This window comes from Anabrus simplex, chromosome 10 (genome assembly GCF_040414725.1).
Source record: "Anabrus simplex isolate iqAnaSimp1 chromosome 10, ASM4041472v1, whole genome shotgun sequence".
NCBI lineage: Eukaryota > Metazoa > Arthropoda > Insecta > Orthoptera > Tettigoniidae > Anabrus > Anabrus simplex.
In genome coordinates, this window is record NC_090274.1 from 4,161,694 (window position 1) to 4,177,132 (window position 15,439).

General features: G+C 37.2%; 1 protein-coding gene across 1 annotated transcript in view; it reads right to left on the bottom strand.

Moving 5' to 3' along the window:
* LOC136882040 (uncharacterized) overlaps positions 1-15,439 on the bottom strand; it is an 80,109-nt gene that overhangs the window by 34,587 nt on the left and 30,083 nt on the right. The window contains exons 3-4 of the mRNA XM_067154542.2: positions 5,256-5,430; positions 2,105-2,410 (exon numbers count right to left, since the gene is read on the bottom strand). Coding sequence (XP_067010643.2) covers positions 2,105-2,410; positions 5,256-5,430 — 481 coding nt within the window. The remainder of the gene's footprint in view (positions 1-2,104; positions 2,411-5,255; positions 5,431-15,439) is intronic.

Consider the following 15,439-nt stretch of genomic DNA (forward strand, 5'->3'; position numbering starts at 1 on the left):
TTCATCAAGCCGGGGTATGTTGAGAATCGTTAGATTTTTTTTTTTTGTCGCGCGTGAGTTTTACAGATAGCCCTTTTCAAAAGTTGGCAGGTATGTTGTTTACAAAATATTCGCTGCTGAAATCATTTAACAGAATTTAGAGTTATATTTAACAACAATGATTATAACAGTTTTTTAATAAGGTTCTTTCAAAAATGTACAATTAACACTTTTTTTGTGAATAATTTTGTAAATTATAATACTCCATAACCTATGTTCATAATACATATTAAATTTTAGCACAAACAAATTGGATATTTTGGGACCAATATTTATTAAAAAATTGTTGAGGGGTTAAGGACACAATTTAAAATAACAGAAATGAGACCTTAAAACTTACATTAACAATAATATCACCACACTACCTCAGCTGGCTAAATTCAAATCCTTCAAGTCGATGTTTTGCATGTCAAGTCTGATATTCTCTTTTCTATGAAAGGCTGTGACCTCTACTTCATAAAACCATCATGCTAACCACTGAACCACCAGTACTGGTTAAGAAGTTGGGTTCTCAGTTTTAAAAATTCTTTATAACTAATAGATGTTAAGTTTAAAAACTAATGACAAATTAGTGTCTTATGTACAACTCCAAATAAAAGCTTACATTTCTTCCTCATAAAAACAGCAAAAATATAACACATGTTTAATTCACAAATTGATTACCAGAAGCCTTGTTTAGAAACACTGCAGGGGATCGTTTACTAAAAGGCATAAACTGATACGGTGGAATTAAGTCAGAAATCCAGTAAGAAGTATACGTAATGCTGACGAATTGGTCGCAATGGTAAACTTGAGAGAGAGAAGAGGGGGAGAGAGAGAATTCCAACCCCACTGTCGGCATCCCCCAAGATGGTTGTCCGTTGATTTCCATTTCCACATCAGGTAAATGCTGGGACTGTACTTTAATCAAGGCCACAGTCACTTTCTTCTCACTCATAACCCTTTCCAATTCCATAAACAAATAGCAAGAGATAATAATAAACCTAAGTTACCATAAGCTGGCATTTCAATTTGATGTAATTTAGGTTGCCTGAGTTTTAATATTCACGTTTCGTTTTACTCTACCAGACAGCAGAGACATCAGATCTCTATTGAGCAATCTATACTCCGCACTGCTTTACTTCTAAATTGACATTTTGGCCGACTTTGGGTCTGTCTGGTGGTTATGTGCTGAAACATAAGACATCCAACCAATCCCTAGCTGCCATCATTCATATCGACTTACATCGACAGAATGCGATTTCGGAACCTAGTTGCCTACTCTACTTTACCTATATCGCCCAGCATGTATGGTATCCAGTACGGTTCGCGACCTTTTGCATTTTTCTTCAGTAGTTAGTGTTTTTCATATTAGTCTTTATCTCTCAAGTACAGTACAGTATAGCTTAGTCTACAGTTTGGCATAGCATAAGTTAGTACAACACAGGTTTAATAGTTAAGTGTATAATAATAGCTGTAGTTCTATTTACGTACGTATATTGGTTAGTGTACCTAGTTCGCGCGTGTATAGCATGTATCAGTGTAGTTCGGGAAAGACAAGTGGCAAGAAAGTGACAGATCAGTGGAGTGTTCCTTCTTCCTGTGCCAGCCATTAGCGGTCAGTGAGGTGTTATTTCCTCATTCTATTTTATTCTCAATAAAGTATTCTCTTTTTAGTGTTGGATGTTGCTAGCAAGTGTAGTTTTTGTGAATTTATTTTCAATCCCGATTCATTAGCTTTCCTGAGTATCGTATTACATTTCACGAGGGCTGTTTACCGTGGTCATATTGCAACTCACGGCAGTAGCGCGCTGGGAACAGAGGTAAGGCGATGCTCATTTGTTTTACAAAATATTAATTTAGAAGTAAAGCCGTGCGGTGTATAAGTCTCAGTTTTAGTTCAATTTGTCAGGGAAACAGGAAATGAATCACCAGATATATTTTACATGCCGATATTGTATGACATCGGGTTTTTCATCCTTAAAAATTCTGACAAACTCTGACAAGTTTGAACCCACAACACTACCACTGATCCCCAGACAGAAGCAAACAAAAATGGAGGCTCACTGAACTTGACGTATAATACCTTTTTTGCATGGTGTTCCGATCCAATAAGGCAGAGAGCTAAGGTTATGAAGCACAATGAACGCCGTGCACAGAAAGAAGACTACGAAGGCAGCGTTCAGCTTGAAGACTGTCTTAGAATGGAGACGCAACATGGCCAAGAATTTGCGGTGGCCAAACAGGCGATAGGCCAGCTTGTTAGCATAGACGCCGAGTGCACACCACAAGGCAATGACCAACACGGACACACATCCATCCAGCACGTCATCGCCATGACGATCTGAGACCAGACTATAGGCTGAATACCAACTCGTGCTAAAAACAAAACCTGGAAAACGAATTCAATATAATCACAGAAAAAAATTAAAATGTGAGTTTTTATATGACATCTTTTTAGCTTTGGGTTTATTCAGAACCTGGTTGACAGATATATTGACTGACTGAATAAAAAACTGTTTCTTTGTTTCAACATCAAAAAAGGCTTTCACGGCCGCAGATCTTATAATCACAGCAATAGAACCAGCTTTTGGGTGGTTAGGCCGTGTGCATAATGCAGAGTTTCGTCCAGACGTGCCATTTGTTTGTTTATTAGTTATAATCATTATAAAACATCAAAGCCATTATATTAAAAACAGAGCTGATGGTATTATTATTATTATTATTATTATTATTATTATTATTATTATTATTATTATTATTATTATTATTATTATTATCATCATTATTAAAATCAAACAGTTTTGAACTAAACACTTGTGTGCTAAGACTGATCATCATCATCATCATCATCACCACCATGATGATCTGAGACCACACTATAGGCTGAATACCAACTCATCATCATCATCATCATCATCATCATCATCATCATCATGATCATGTTTTCCTTCCTTCCTTCCCAGCGGACTAATGAAAATCATCAACTAATAATTGACTATGTATAGTAAATATCCTGCAAATATCTGCCAAATTTATTTGTCAACATTGTAAGTATATACCGGTATGTATGGAGTATATCTGCATATGTACTAAATAGTACTTCTTCCATGTACATTGTACCAAAGAAGCACATAAACCCAATTGTAAATTTGTGAATAATAATAATAATAATAATAATAATAATAATAATAATAATAATAATAATAATGTATGTTTTCACAGGAAATATATGGTTATCCTCTATTCTGACGGAAGGAAGGAAAACAAGATTACAAATATAAATAATCAAAGATAGAAATGAGGATACGAACACAAGCAAGGAAGAACACAATAACAAGCTTATAAAGAGACGAGAACTAATATAAAAACAAGAGAGAAGAACGGCAACCTCTGACAACTTCCCACACTGCCGTCTTCATTTTTCTACTTCTGTGTTCCTTCTCTATACCACTTTTATTTCTGTTTCTCCCTTTCCTCTTTATCCTACACTTCCCAAATCAAGAAAGAAGAATTCTCCAGAACAGTTGCTAAAATAGATACCTGCCCTCCTGAAGAAGCTGGGAGGAACACGAAAATTCCCTTGAGAAAAGGAAAAACATCCACCTTAGTCAATACAAACAGGATTTTGTTGATGCCATTTAGCTGACCTGCAGTATCACCTGACTGAAGATGGCACAGACACCTAGCCCCCAAGCCAGCAGAATTAACTAATGAAAGTTAAAATCTCTGACCCAGCCAGGAATTGATCCTGGGATTCTTTTAACCGATGGTCAACACGCTAAACAATTTAGCCAGACATCTGACAATTAACGAATTTTTACAAATGACAAAAATACAAACAAATGTTTTCAACAGATGTACGGGCTAAATATGATATTAGTAAATAGAACACGGTGCAGTACGAAACTGGACAGGGCCATCTAACAGAATGAGCAATGGGTAGTGGTAAAGTGAAGCAAGTACTGAAAGGAGATACTGTATGTTTATTATAACACTTCAGGAATAATCAAAATTTGCTATGGACTGAATCGTTTCAGTAATGACAGTAACAGAAATGGAATATTTTAAAAAAAGTTAAAGTGACAACTACAATATGGCATACGTAAAAAATTAACAGTAATAATATCCGACAGGTAAATATTAACTGCAAAATTTTATTTTAATGATATTATCACAAACAACACATAACAGAGCATTTTGAACTTCTAGTGTCCTACTGCTGTGGAGTACCATACGGGTTTGTGACGTCATGTAGAATCGAGTGCTCGCATGAGATTCAACACTAATCCGGACACCGCTCGTGCACGACACTATGCGATAGTCAAGCTAAACGTTTGACCTCCGATGTAACTGATACAATTATGCTGACAATAATGCAGATTTATCATTCAAATAAACAGTTTTACAGTATTTACATTTTAATTTGGAGCACCCAATGACTCAGATACTAGGTTATGTCAGTAAAAACAGCAGGGCAGGAAGAACATTGTACCTACATGTCAGCTGTTGGATCATTTTCTTTGGATTATGCGCTGCTGTACATTTTAAACCTATGAAAATATCATTAAGTTACACAAGAACTTTGCATGAAGAACGAAAAAGGAAAGCGAGTCCTCAAAAGTTATATGATAAAAGAAGGAAGACTAGTGGACCAACTTGTATAGAACTGAAACAAAGGGAAGAGAGGATCCAGTTTTGCATCTACTTCACTTCGAGTGGCATCGCTTTTCATTAACACTCAAATCAAGCATACCTTGAATATGTTGAACTACCTAAAAGCATAAACTACCCTACTAGTAAAGTACCCTTAATAAAGATAAATTGGAGATCCTTCGCAAATTTATCCATTATGTGGATGATAGACACTGGGACTTTTACACTGACATCTACAAAGTCCCTAGTTATTAGGAAAATTTGAATAATTATGCACTTAAAAACAGCAAAAACAAATGCAAATATGTACTAAAAAGTGTCAAAATATGCACTAAACATTTAGAAATATTGTAAGTTACATTGAAAACAAAAATCTGATATCAATTAGCAATTTATATAAAAAAAGATAAATGTTACACTTTAAACATCACCAAAATAACAAAAAATGGCATACCATACCACAATAAAATGCTCCAGTTTCCTAATGAAATTTGTAAGTCTCGATTACACCTACACACATCATGATGCAACAGCCATACAGACAAGATGATGAAAGTATTTCCTCCATAAGTCATACATACCTATTGCTGATGTGATGGTTAAGATGTAGAGAATGGTGGCCAATACTGGTTTCTCATCTGGACTCAGTTTGATGCCAAGAGACTTAGCTATTAAGTACCATAGCCAATATGGCAAGCGTTTTGATTGTTTTACAATAACTTTCTTTGGAGAATTCAAGCCTGGATTTCTGCAAGCCTACAAAAGAAAAGAAAAAAACAACATGGATCCAATTTTCAAGTACTAAGAAAGCTGTCAAGTGCACCAAAGCCTAAATGGCCACATCAGATATGTCTAATCTGTGATATGATGCTCATGACTTCAAGTGCAACAGTACCATGAACTTCATATGTTAACTCTTCTACACAAACATTCCCAACTATTTTCCTTAACCTTTTCTTCCATCATGACCACAACACAAGATCCGGCTCCTCTCTTACTACGAAGGTAATCCCAAAAATAAGGTCTCCTACTTTTTCATAAATACATAGACCTGTTTATTTCTACACTGGTTTACATCATTTTACAGCTTGAACATTCAGCTATTTTTCTACATAATCACCATTTTGGTCAACGCTGTGACAGTTTTTGTATGCCCATGTCACACCAGCTCGCAGCCATGCTGCTCAGGAAGTTGTGAACCTCATCTTTCACCTCGTCGTCGGTGCTGAATCGCTTTTCAGCCAAAGGTTCTTTCAACTTAGGGAACAAGTGATAGTCACTGGGCGCTAAGTTGGGACTATAGGGTGGGTGGGTAATGATGTTCCACTGAAACTGTTGCAGGAGAGCAACGGATTGCCGGGCAACGTGCCGGCGAGCGTTGTCATGGAGAATGTTTACGCCCTTGCTCAACATTCCTCTTCTGTTCTGAATTGCCCGTCTGAGTTTTTTCAGTGTCTCACAGTACCTGTCAGCGTTAATTGTGGTCCCAGCAGGCATAAAGTTGACCAATATTACCCCTTTTCGATCCCAAAACACAGTTGTCATGACTTTACCGGCAGATTGTGTTTGTTTGAATTTCCGCAGCTTTGGTGAAGAGATGCCGCCACTGGTGTGATTGTTGGTTGGTCTCAGGTGTAAAGTGGAACGCCCAGGTTTCGTCACCCGTGACAACTGAGTCCAAAAAGTTGTCCTGTTCAGCTACAAGGCGTTGAAGAAATGTGCGGGAAGAATCAACTCGTTGCCGCACGTGGTCTTTAGTCAGCATGCGTGGCATCCATCTTCTGCACACCTTCGGGTATTTCAACTTTACCATTAAAATTCTGTGAGCAGCGCTTCAGAGACCTCAGAAACCAAAGTGCAGAGATCATCCAGGGTGATCCGCCGATCTTCACACATGAGTTGCTCAACCTTCACAACTGTCTAGACGGAAATTGACGGTCTCCTGCTCCTTTGTTCGTCATGAATTTCAGCCCAACCGGCTGCAAACTCTCTACACCACTTATGAACATTTCTGACATCCATGCACAACTCACCATTCATTTCTGTCAATTGGTGATGGATTTCAATCGGTTCAGTACCTTTTGCGTTCAAAAACCAAATAACTGCGTGCACTTCGTGCTTGGCGGTAACATCCAACGGGAGCTCCATTCTCAACGGCTGCCAAGTCAAGACTGAGTACCTCAGCACGGCATGCGCATGTTTATATATGAGCGCGGGAAACACTCTTCACAATATTGTGACCAACAGCCACACAAACAGAGTTCTGTACTTATAAAAAAATAGGAGACCTTATTTTTAGGATTACCCTGGTATACCTTCCACATCGTCATGGAATTCACTCTCTGCAAATAGTAGGGATGTTGCTTCTCATTGGAAGTTTAAAGTGGCCTGCCATTAGCACATATCAAATTGATCCAATTGACAATGGATAACAGTTGATAGAATGACTGAACAAACGGATTCATTGTACTTAATTTCTCATTTAAGTGTATAGTTCCTCTTGCTCATGGTTCAATTTCAACGTGAGCTTTCATGCAATTCTGTTGACAATACTCTGCCGTACACCACTGTTAAACTCTTTATCTGGTCAATGTACCAATTTGGGCTACGTTCCATCAACGTTGGCCTGGATAATTCGTTTCTCAATACTGTCTCACCAGATGACATGGCCGAAAAACGTGATGCAAGGGTGAGAAATTTCCAAATATGACTATAATTTCCAATTTGCTTTACGTCACACCGACACAGACAAGTCTTACTCTGGCAATGGGATAAGAAAGGGCTACGAGTGGAAAGGAAGTGACCGTGGCCTTAAGGCACAATCGCAGCATTTGCCTGGTGTGACCCAGTTGTATTGATTTGTAAGTTATCGTTACAGAAGATTAATTGGATATGTGGTAAATTTTGGGATGAAGTGATTGATACTGACAATAAAGAACAACAGTTTACCGATTGGTATGAGGAACTTTCTCTCCTCACAGCGATGAAAGTTCCATGAGGAACATAAACCTCTACAACTGTTGTGATGCAAGTGCATAAGCTTATGCTACAATTGTGTTCATAAGACTGGAGTTTGAACATGAAACAAGAGTTCATTTCATTTTCTGGCAGCCATATCAAGGATAGCAGTAACCATTCCTCAGTTGGAATTAATATTGCTGCAATGGTTGGAGCCAGATTATGTAATTCTGTGCAAAATGGAATGGACTACCAGAATATTACCTCACACTTCTGGACTGATTCTACTACAGTATTAGCCTGGATATGACAAGAAGGAACACGGACTGTATTTGTCAACAGACTCAGCCACTAATGCAGAGACCAGTTCCTTCAAGGGCTTGTCAGGCAGATAGATAACTGAAGCCAAGATGGTGGGACGACCAGAATGGCTAAGCTACACCAGAAAGAATGGCCTTCTATCAATTCATCAGTCAATGATCAATTCATTTCCCAAGAAAAGGATGAATCTGTTCAGATTATCCACTGTTCAACATGCAGAGTAATTTCATGTGATTGATGTAACACATCCAAACATGTAAGTAATGATCACTGTACATACCATGGCACTGGTTGGTGCTACCAATATTTCTTTAATTGCCTGTGTAAGAAGATTTATCCATGATAGACAAAGGGTAAAGTCTGAGAGATCCAGTGGTCAACTGTTATATAATAAGATAAACTTAGCTGAAAAAGAAAGAAAAGAAAAAAATCTGGTTTATACAGGAAGAGTCATTTACTTCACAAGATGATAAAAGTCTTGGTAGCTTAAATGGCTTTAGAGATGACGAAAGACATCTGAGGTTGAAAACCAAAATCGTTAATCGCATTGACAATTGACGTTTACGTGCCCCCTCCCCACTTGTGTTGTCATCCAGACACCTGGTGATTCATCATCTGATCTGAAGTGAACACAAAAAGAATTTGCATGTAGGCATTCAGTATTGTGAAAAGCATACAACAGTCAGAAACACCTATTATATATATTTGAGATATTAACCACACGCAAGAGACTGGAGTGGGACACTGATGATGATGATGATGATGATGATGATGATGATGATGATGATATTGATATTGTAGGACATTATTTAGATATACCTACTGCTTTTCTACCAAAGAATCAAACTAAGAATGCAGAAGTATTTGAAATACCTCTATCAAAGGATAGAGAAGGGTCCACGTATTCAATACCATTAGCTTGTATAGTGTCCTATATAATTGGGGCTAGTTTCGACCCCATATAGACTGGGTCTCTTCAGCCACAATCCAATTGGAAAAATATACACTCAGATACAACCAATAATAAAGTAAACAATCTGGTGTCTCAATTTACAATAAAAATTTTAAACACTGATGAAGTCCAAACAACACATCCAAAATTGAAATCCATCAAAACGGTTGCTGTTGGTGCGGAACTATGTCGTCGCTCTAACAGCAACCAAACATTCCTGGCTTATCTGGGAGTTGGCATTCCCCATCTGCATAGAAGAGCCACTTGGTTTATAAATTATGTTTTGTACAATAATGATATTGGTGAAGGTTTGTAGAAGGGGAACATGTATAACTTGAATGGGTATTCCTTTTCATCAGATGTAGTGATCTATTGTTTAATTTGGTTTGAAGTGAATGTCTCTATGTTCCTCGTAAATTGTGTGCATTTGGTATGGACACCAACACCACACTGACCGTTGAGAGGGAGCAGGAGTATCATCATGGAACAGTTATTTATTCTGACTCTGGGACAGCACATGATCTAAAGTCAGCTGATTGGAATAAGATCAACACCAAGAAAATGAACTGGAAATGTATTTCTCCCTTGGGCCCATGGTGGGGTGGGTTGGGTTTTTGGAACGGCTGATGGGGCTGGTGAATCAGATTCTTTCCGAGGTTTTAGGCAAGGCTCCAATCTGATACTGATTTACTTCCTTTATCACTAGCTCTGTTCCTATGCAATTTTTCTGAAACTGGAATAGCAGTGGTGATACTGTCAATGAAAATGCCCTCAAGCAAGAGTGAGGTGATGACAGATCTAAAAAATAGATTTAGGTAAGAGTATTTGGGAGTACTCAGAACCCACAACCTAAGAGATTTGAACTTTACAATTTGCTTTACGTTGCAATGACATAAAAAGGTCTACAACTAAGGCTATAGAGTATAAGAACCCGCTATATGATCAAATTCCGGTGTATTTGAAAATACTTGAAAAATATTACAAAAAAAGAATTGGAATCTCTCCACATCTAGATAGCCCTACGATGTGTTCCTCCCCCTTTGAAGCAGAAGGTAACAACAAGGACATACCAATATCCCCTGATTCTCCACCTCCTCAAGTAAGTGAACAACAAAGAACACATCACTACTACACCAGACACAAGACCATAACAAAAAAAGACAAGAAAGCAGGTTTAAAAAGAATTGACAACTAGGGATTAGTGATATCATCTCCAATAGTAATAAGAGCCACATTATGAAACCTAGATGTCTTCATTCTGACAATTACTAAAAAAATGTATAATTTTTAATTTATAAATTGGCTTAATTTTTTTAACATGAACTTTTTAAGAAAAGAATATTCATCAGGACATATTCTCTATGGATTATTGTACAAGTGTTTCCTTGACAACCGCTTTCAATTGTAAAAAGGATTTATGTATTTTCTCAGGAGTATTTTGTTTTTAATGTTCTCATTTTTTATTTTTTTATATATTTATTGCGCACTACAAGATTTCTAATCCCAATTACAGTGGCAAATGTTTACATGTGTTTTTCTTCTTTTTTTTTTTGCTTCAACTTAGTCTAATAACCTAATATCTGAACTATTCTAATATTATATTTACGCTGAGAAAGAAATATTACATACCTAATCTTTACAAGAAACAAGTAGATAGAAAACAATTTCATATCTAAACTAGTCTAATAACCTAATATCTGAACTATTCTTATATTTACAATGAGAAATTAACAGTATTTCACATCTAATCTAATTTCATCTTTACAAGAAAGAGTAAATTAAAAATTAACAAAATTACAATCGTAATTTCACATCTAAACTATTATTTTCTTCTAGTTCTAACACTTATAATTACATTTATGGGATAGGGCTTAATGATTAATGTTTATAATACATTTTGTGGTTCAAATCAGCATTACAAATTAGAGTTTTCACGGAGATGGTGAATTGTTGTAAAAAGAGATCTACAGGTATACAGAAGTCTAAAGAATTTTTTTTCTGAACTGCACTGTTGTAGGCATTGCATAGCCTGTAGAGTGGGGAATTTTTGTGAGTGGTTGTTGTAACTTTATTATGAAAAGTTACATTTGTCCTTGCATTAAAGCGGGGCACGTGGAAGCTCAAGAGGCATAAAAAGTCAGGGTTGTCAATAATAGAAATTACAGTTTTGTACAGAAACTTCATGTCATCCTTTTGTCTCCTCAGTTCCAAGCTTTTTATTTCAAAATTTAGAAGAAGTTCGTTGTATGCTATGTGTAGATAATTACCGGTTTTTATGAAATGTAAGTATTTTAAATATCTCTTTTGGATTTTTTCGATCCGTGCAATATATATTTTGTTTGCTGGACTCCATACAACACTTGTGTATTCTACTTTGGGCCTGACGAGAGAACTGTAGAGGTGTATACAGGTTTTTAGGAGTTTAAAGGGTTTGACATTCCTCATCAAAAATCCTAATGTGCTGTATGACTCAGCAACTATCTTCTGTATATGTGGGGTGAAGGCGAGTTCTCGGTCTAATAATATCCCAAGGTCTGTAACCTCATTTACTGGTTTCAAGTCATCGTAACCTAGTTTATAGTTAAAGGAAATGCACGTTTTATTTTGGATGAACAACATCAATATACATTTCTCTATATTTAGATATAGTTGATTTTCGGTCGTCCATTGTAGTAAATTATTTAAGTCAGCCTGGAGAAGTTCGTAGTCGTTAATTGTGATAATGGATTTTAATACCTTAAAGTCATCGGTGTATAAGAGAGATTTCGAGAAATTTATTCGTTCAGGTAAGTCATTGATTAGTGCCAGAAACATCCATGGCCCTAGATTAGAGCCCTGGACTATTCCTGAATTTATAGGGTATTCTCTGGATGAGTTTCTTTGATAAATTACATACTGCTTTCTATCTCTTAGGTAGGAGCTGAAAAGACATAGTAGTGGTTAAGATAATTCAACCATATTTAATTTTTTTAGGAGTATGTCGTGGTCAATTTTGTCAAAGGCCTTTTCGAAGTCAGTAAATATTGCATCTATCTGGCCACCTCTATCAAGTTCTGCGGATATTGATTGCGTAAAATTTATGAGATATGTTACTGTAGATCGTCCTGAAATAAATTCATGATGCTGTTCTGATATTAACGGTCTTGTATAGACTGAGTTTATGACATAATATAAATTCGAAAACCTTGGTCAGTAGTTTTTTACTAACATTGCATTACCCGATTTAAACACAGGACATACTCGGGACAGTTTCCATATTGTGGAAAATACGGATGTTTTAAGAATTAAGTTATAAATGAAGAGGAGAGGATATTTCAGTAGGTACATCTTTGCAACCTGTTATAACATACAGCGGTGTCTGATCTGGTCCCGCGGAAGGCTTTGGTTTGAGCCTTTTTAACACTAGTTCAACATCCTCTACAGTAATGTCGTCAATGTGAATACTGCCAGTGGTTCCTGATGGGACCTTTGGAATGTTATATTGAGCTCTATCTTGGGAATATACAGACTGAAAGTATGTTGCAAACCCTTCCGTAATGTTCCTATAATTCTCTAGTACTTTAGAGTCATATTCATAGGTATTGCAATTAGTGTTTTTTCCTTTATTCTTCACCCACATCCAAAAGGTTTTGGTGTGACCAGTAATATCCTGCTCAACAGTTGTTACATAATCGTCATATGAGGATTTAATTGCAGACTTAGTTTCGGACCTTAACGTTTTAAATTGCCTATTGTAATATTCTGAAAGATGCTTCCGTTTTCGGTAGTATTTTTTTCTTTCAGTTTTTGTTTTATGCTCTCCATGAACCAAACTCGGTATGTCCTGACCGTCCACGAGCCACTTTTAGGAACAGTCTCATTTAACACTGCGTACATCTTAGAATAAAGACAGGCCACTGCTTTGTCTACATCAGTGCATTTGTAAAGTCTTTCCAAGCAAGATCTCTTAGTCCTGTGAACAAGTGTTCAAAAGTAGCTATTTTAAAATTATAAGTATTTTGAGCTTCCCTTTTGCAGTTTCTATGGTTTGGAGTGATCTGTACTTCTATTTCTAGGGCAGGGTGATGGGAGTCCTCAGGTAATAGCGGATCAGTGTTCTTTTTACAGGTGACATTCGTTTTTGTCTACTGGCGAGTACTAAATCCAAAGTTACCGTTACTATGGAAACGGAATTATAGGAATTCAAGTTGTGTATATTGAGGAAGTTTTTTAGTTCTTGGCTTTGTCTCATTAAATTTAAGTCACCATTTTCATTAATTACTGTTGGCATATTAAAGTCTCCTGTAATGATTACATTACTATCCATTATTTCATAGTGAGATTCTATCCACCTAAATACCTCACAATGAACTTCTAGTTTTGCACTTGGAGGAACATACATGTTAATTAGATACCAGATCTTTCCCTGAATATTTACCTTCAGAAATAACCCCTCGAAGTGTTCCATTGTTTGTTCGACCTTGAGGACAGGTAATCCGCTTCTAACTGCTATGACCACCTCACCTCCCCGCCCCGTTGAGCTTCTTACTCTGTCAGCACAGTATACTTTGTACTTATTACAACAGACCTCGCTATCATAGACACTAGCATCTAGCCAGGATTCAGTGAGCATTATAACATCAAAATTATTACTGAGAATGTTTACATTTAAGTCATTTAGTTTAGTCTTAAGACTACAAACATTCTGGTAATAAATGGTAAGCCTACTTTTCTCCATCACAATTACAATTTAGACAGGTCATCCTGGTTATTTATAACAATGACACCAGACCCTTGGGTCTTGCATATTTTAATTATACCATTCCTTACTCAAATGTAAGCGTAATTCTTCTCCCTCCGGACAGCAGGGGCTTGGGCCGGCAACTTCTTCTGAGGGGACAGACTCTCGTTTACATAGATGATGCTGTCACCAGAAAATCCTAGTTGTCTGTTGGAAAGATTTCGCTACACTAGCCTCCGCTCCATGAAGTGGTCCTTGTCCATTCTTCTTACAAACTTCACTATGATCCCGCACTGTTTCTGGTTTGGTGCCTTAGGGAATCAATGGCAAGCATCCACCATTTCTTCTTTAAGTTCTACGTCCAACGCTCGCCTGACTTTCTTTACCGTGTCTAGAACAAATTTATTCGGTATATCCGGAATGCCATGTATTTCGGCGGTATTCCTTCTCGTATACTGTTCAGCTTCCCCCACATGGATTTCTAAGGATTTTATTTTATCCTCCAGAAGATGATTTTCCTGGGCGAGGTTTTCTATATCTTGAAAACACTGTTCCATATCTTTTTGCTGTTTGGAAATCAGAAGTACCGTATCATCTAATTTCTTGTGACAGTTCAAGGGAATTACCTAAATCTGTCTCTCAAGTTTTCTGGTCTTCCTTCACTTGCCTCATTTCTTCAGTTAACTCTTTCAATAATTCGTAAACGCTGTCTAAAGAGGGGGTGTTCATGATAGTTAATGATGTTGATTTCCGCACACTGTTTCTTGGTTCATGTCTTGTAAACTTATCGCAAGTCCACTCCATGTATCTGTTTACACTGTTCATACACTTTTTGTGGTACCACATTTTACATGCCACGCACTGTACCTTGGGAGCCCTACCCAAGTCGGCCGCACATTCTGCGCAGGCGCTCATTTCGCTGAGTTATTTACGTGCTCCTTATTTCTCAAATTACTCGGGATTATTGGTTAATCAGAATATTGTCACTTTGGTAGTAGTTGTGAAATACCACACACTATTATCACATCACAGATACACTTGCAAGTCTTTATCTGACACTAGTTAATACACACTTTGCAGGAGCTCGTTATTCTCGTGCTCTGCACTTAACTATGCTATTTTTAAGGACACTTTCTCCCAAAGCATTGATACTTTGTCAATATATGAATTTTCCATCTAAACAGTGTTATGTGGCTGAAGATATTAATAATATACGAAACATGTACCACTTTTAACCAAGAAGTTGCCTTAAGCAACTAATGTATCGACAAGGTGGAAAATAAAAAATACTTAGTTGTGAATCTGTTAAAGTGCAATATGGACCATGAAGTTGATTTTATGTAACAGAAAGGTCTTACGGCGAAGATGGGATGTGAGCTGGAAGGAAGCGGCTGTGGCCTTATTTAAGGTACAACCCCAGCATTTGCCCGGTGCAAAAATGGGAAACCACGGAAAACCATCTTCAGGGCTGCCGACAGCGGGGTCCAAACTCACAATATCCTGAATGCAAAGCTCAGAGATGCGTGACCCTAACCACATGGCCACTTGGACGGTAAAATACAGTAAGTCAGAAGACACTGTTTTAATTGGTAGTGATCATAGTAAACATGCTGACTGGCCACTGGTTGGAATTATACAGATTCTGGCAGGCAGTGATAATGTCATTTGGCCTGTACATTTACAAACTGCTACTTCATCCTTACTATGTCCCATTCAGAGAGTTTATCTACTAAAGGTGGCAAATGATTGGGAACCGTATGTAATGGTAGTAATAAAGGTTTACCTCATCCTTACTCAAGAGAAGGAATGCCAAG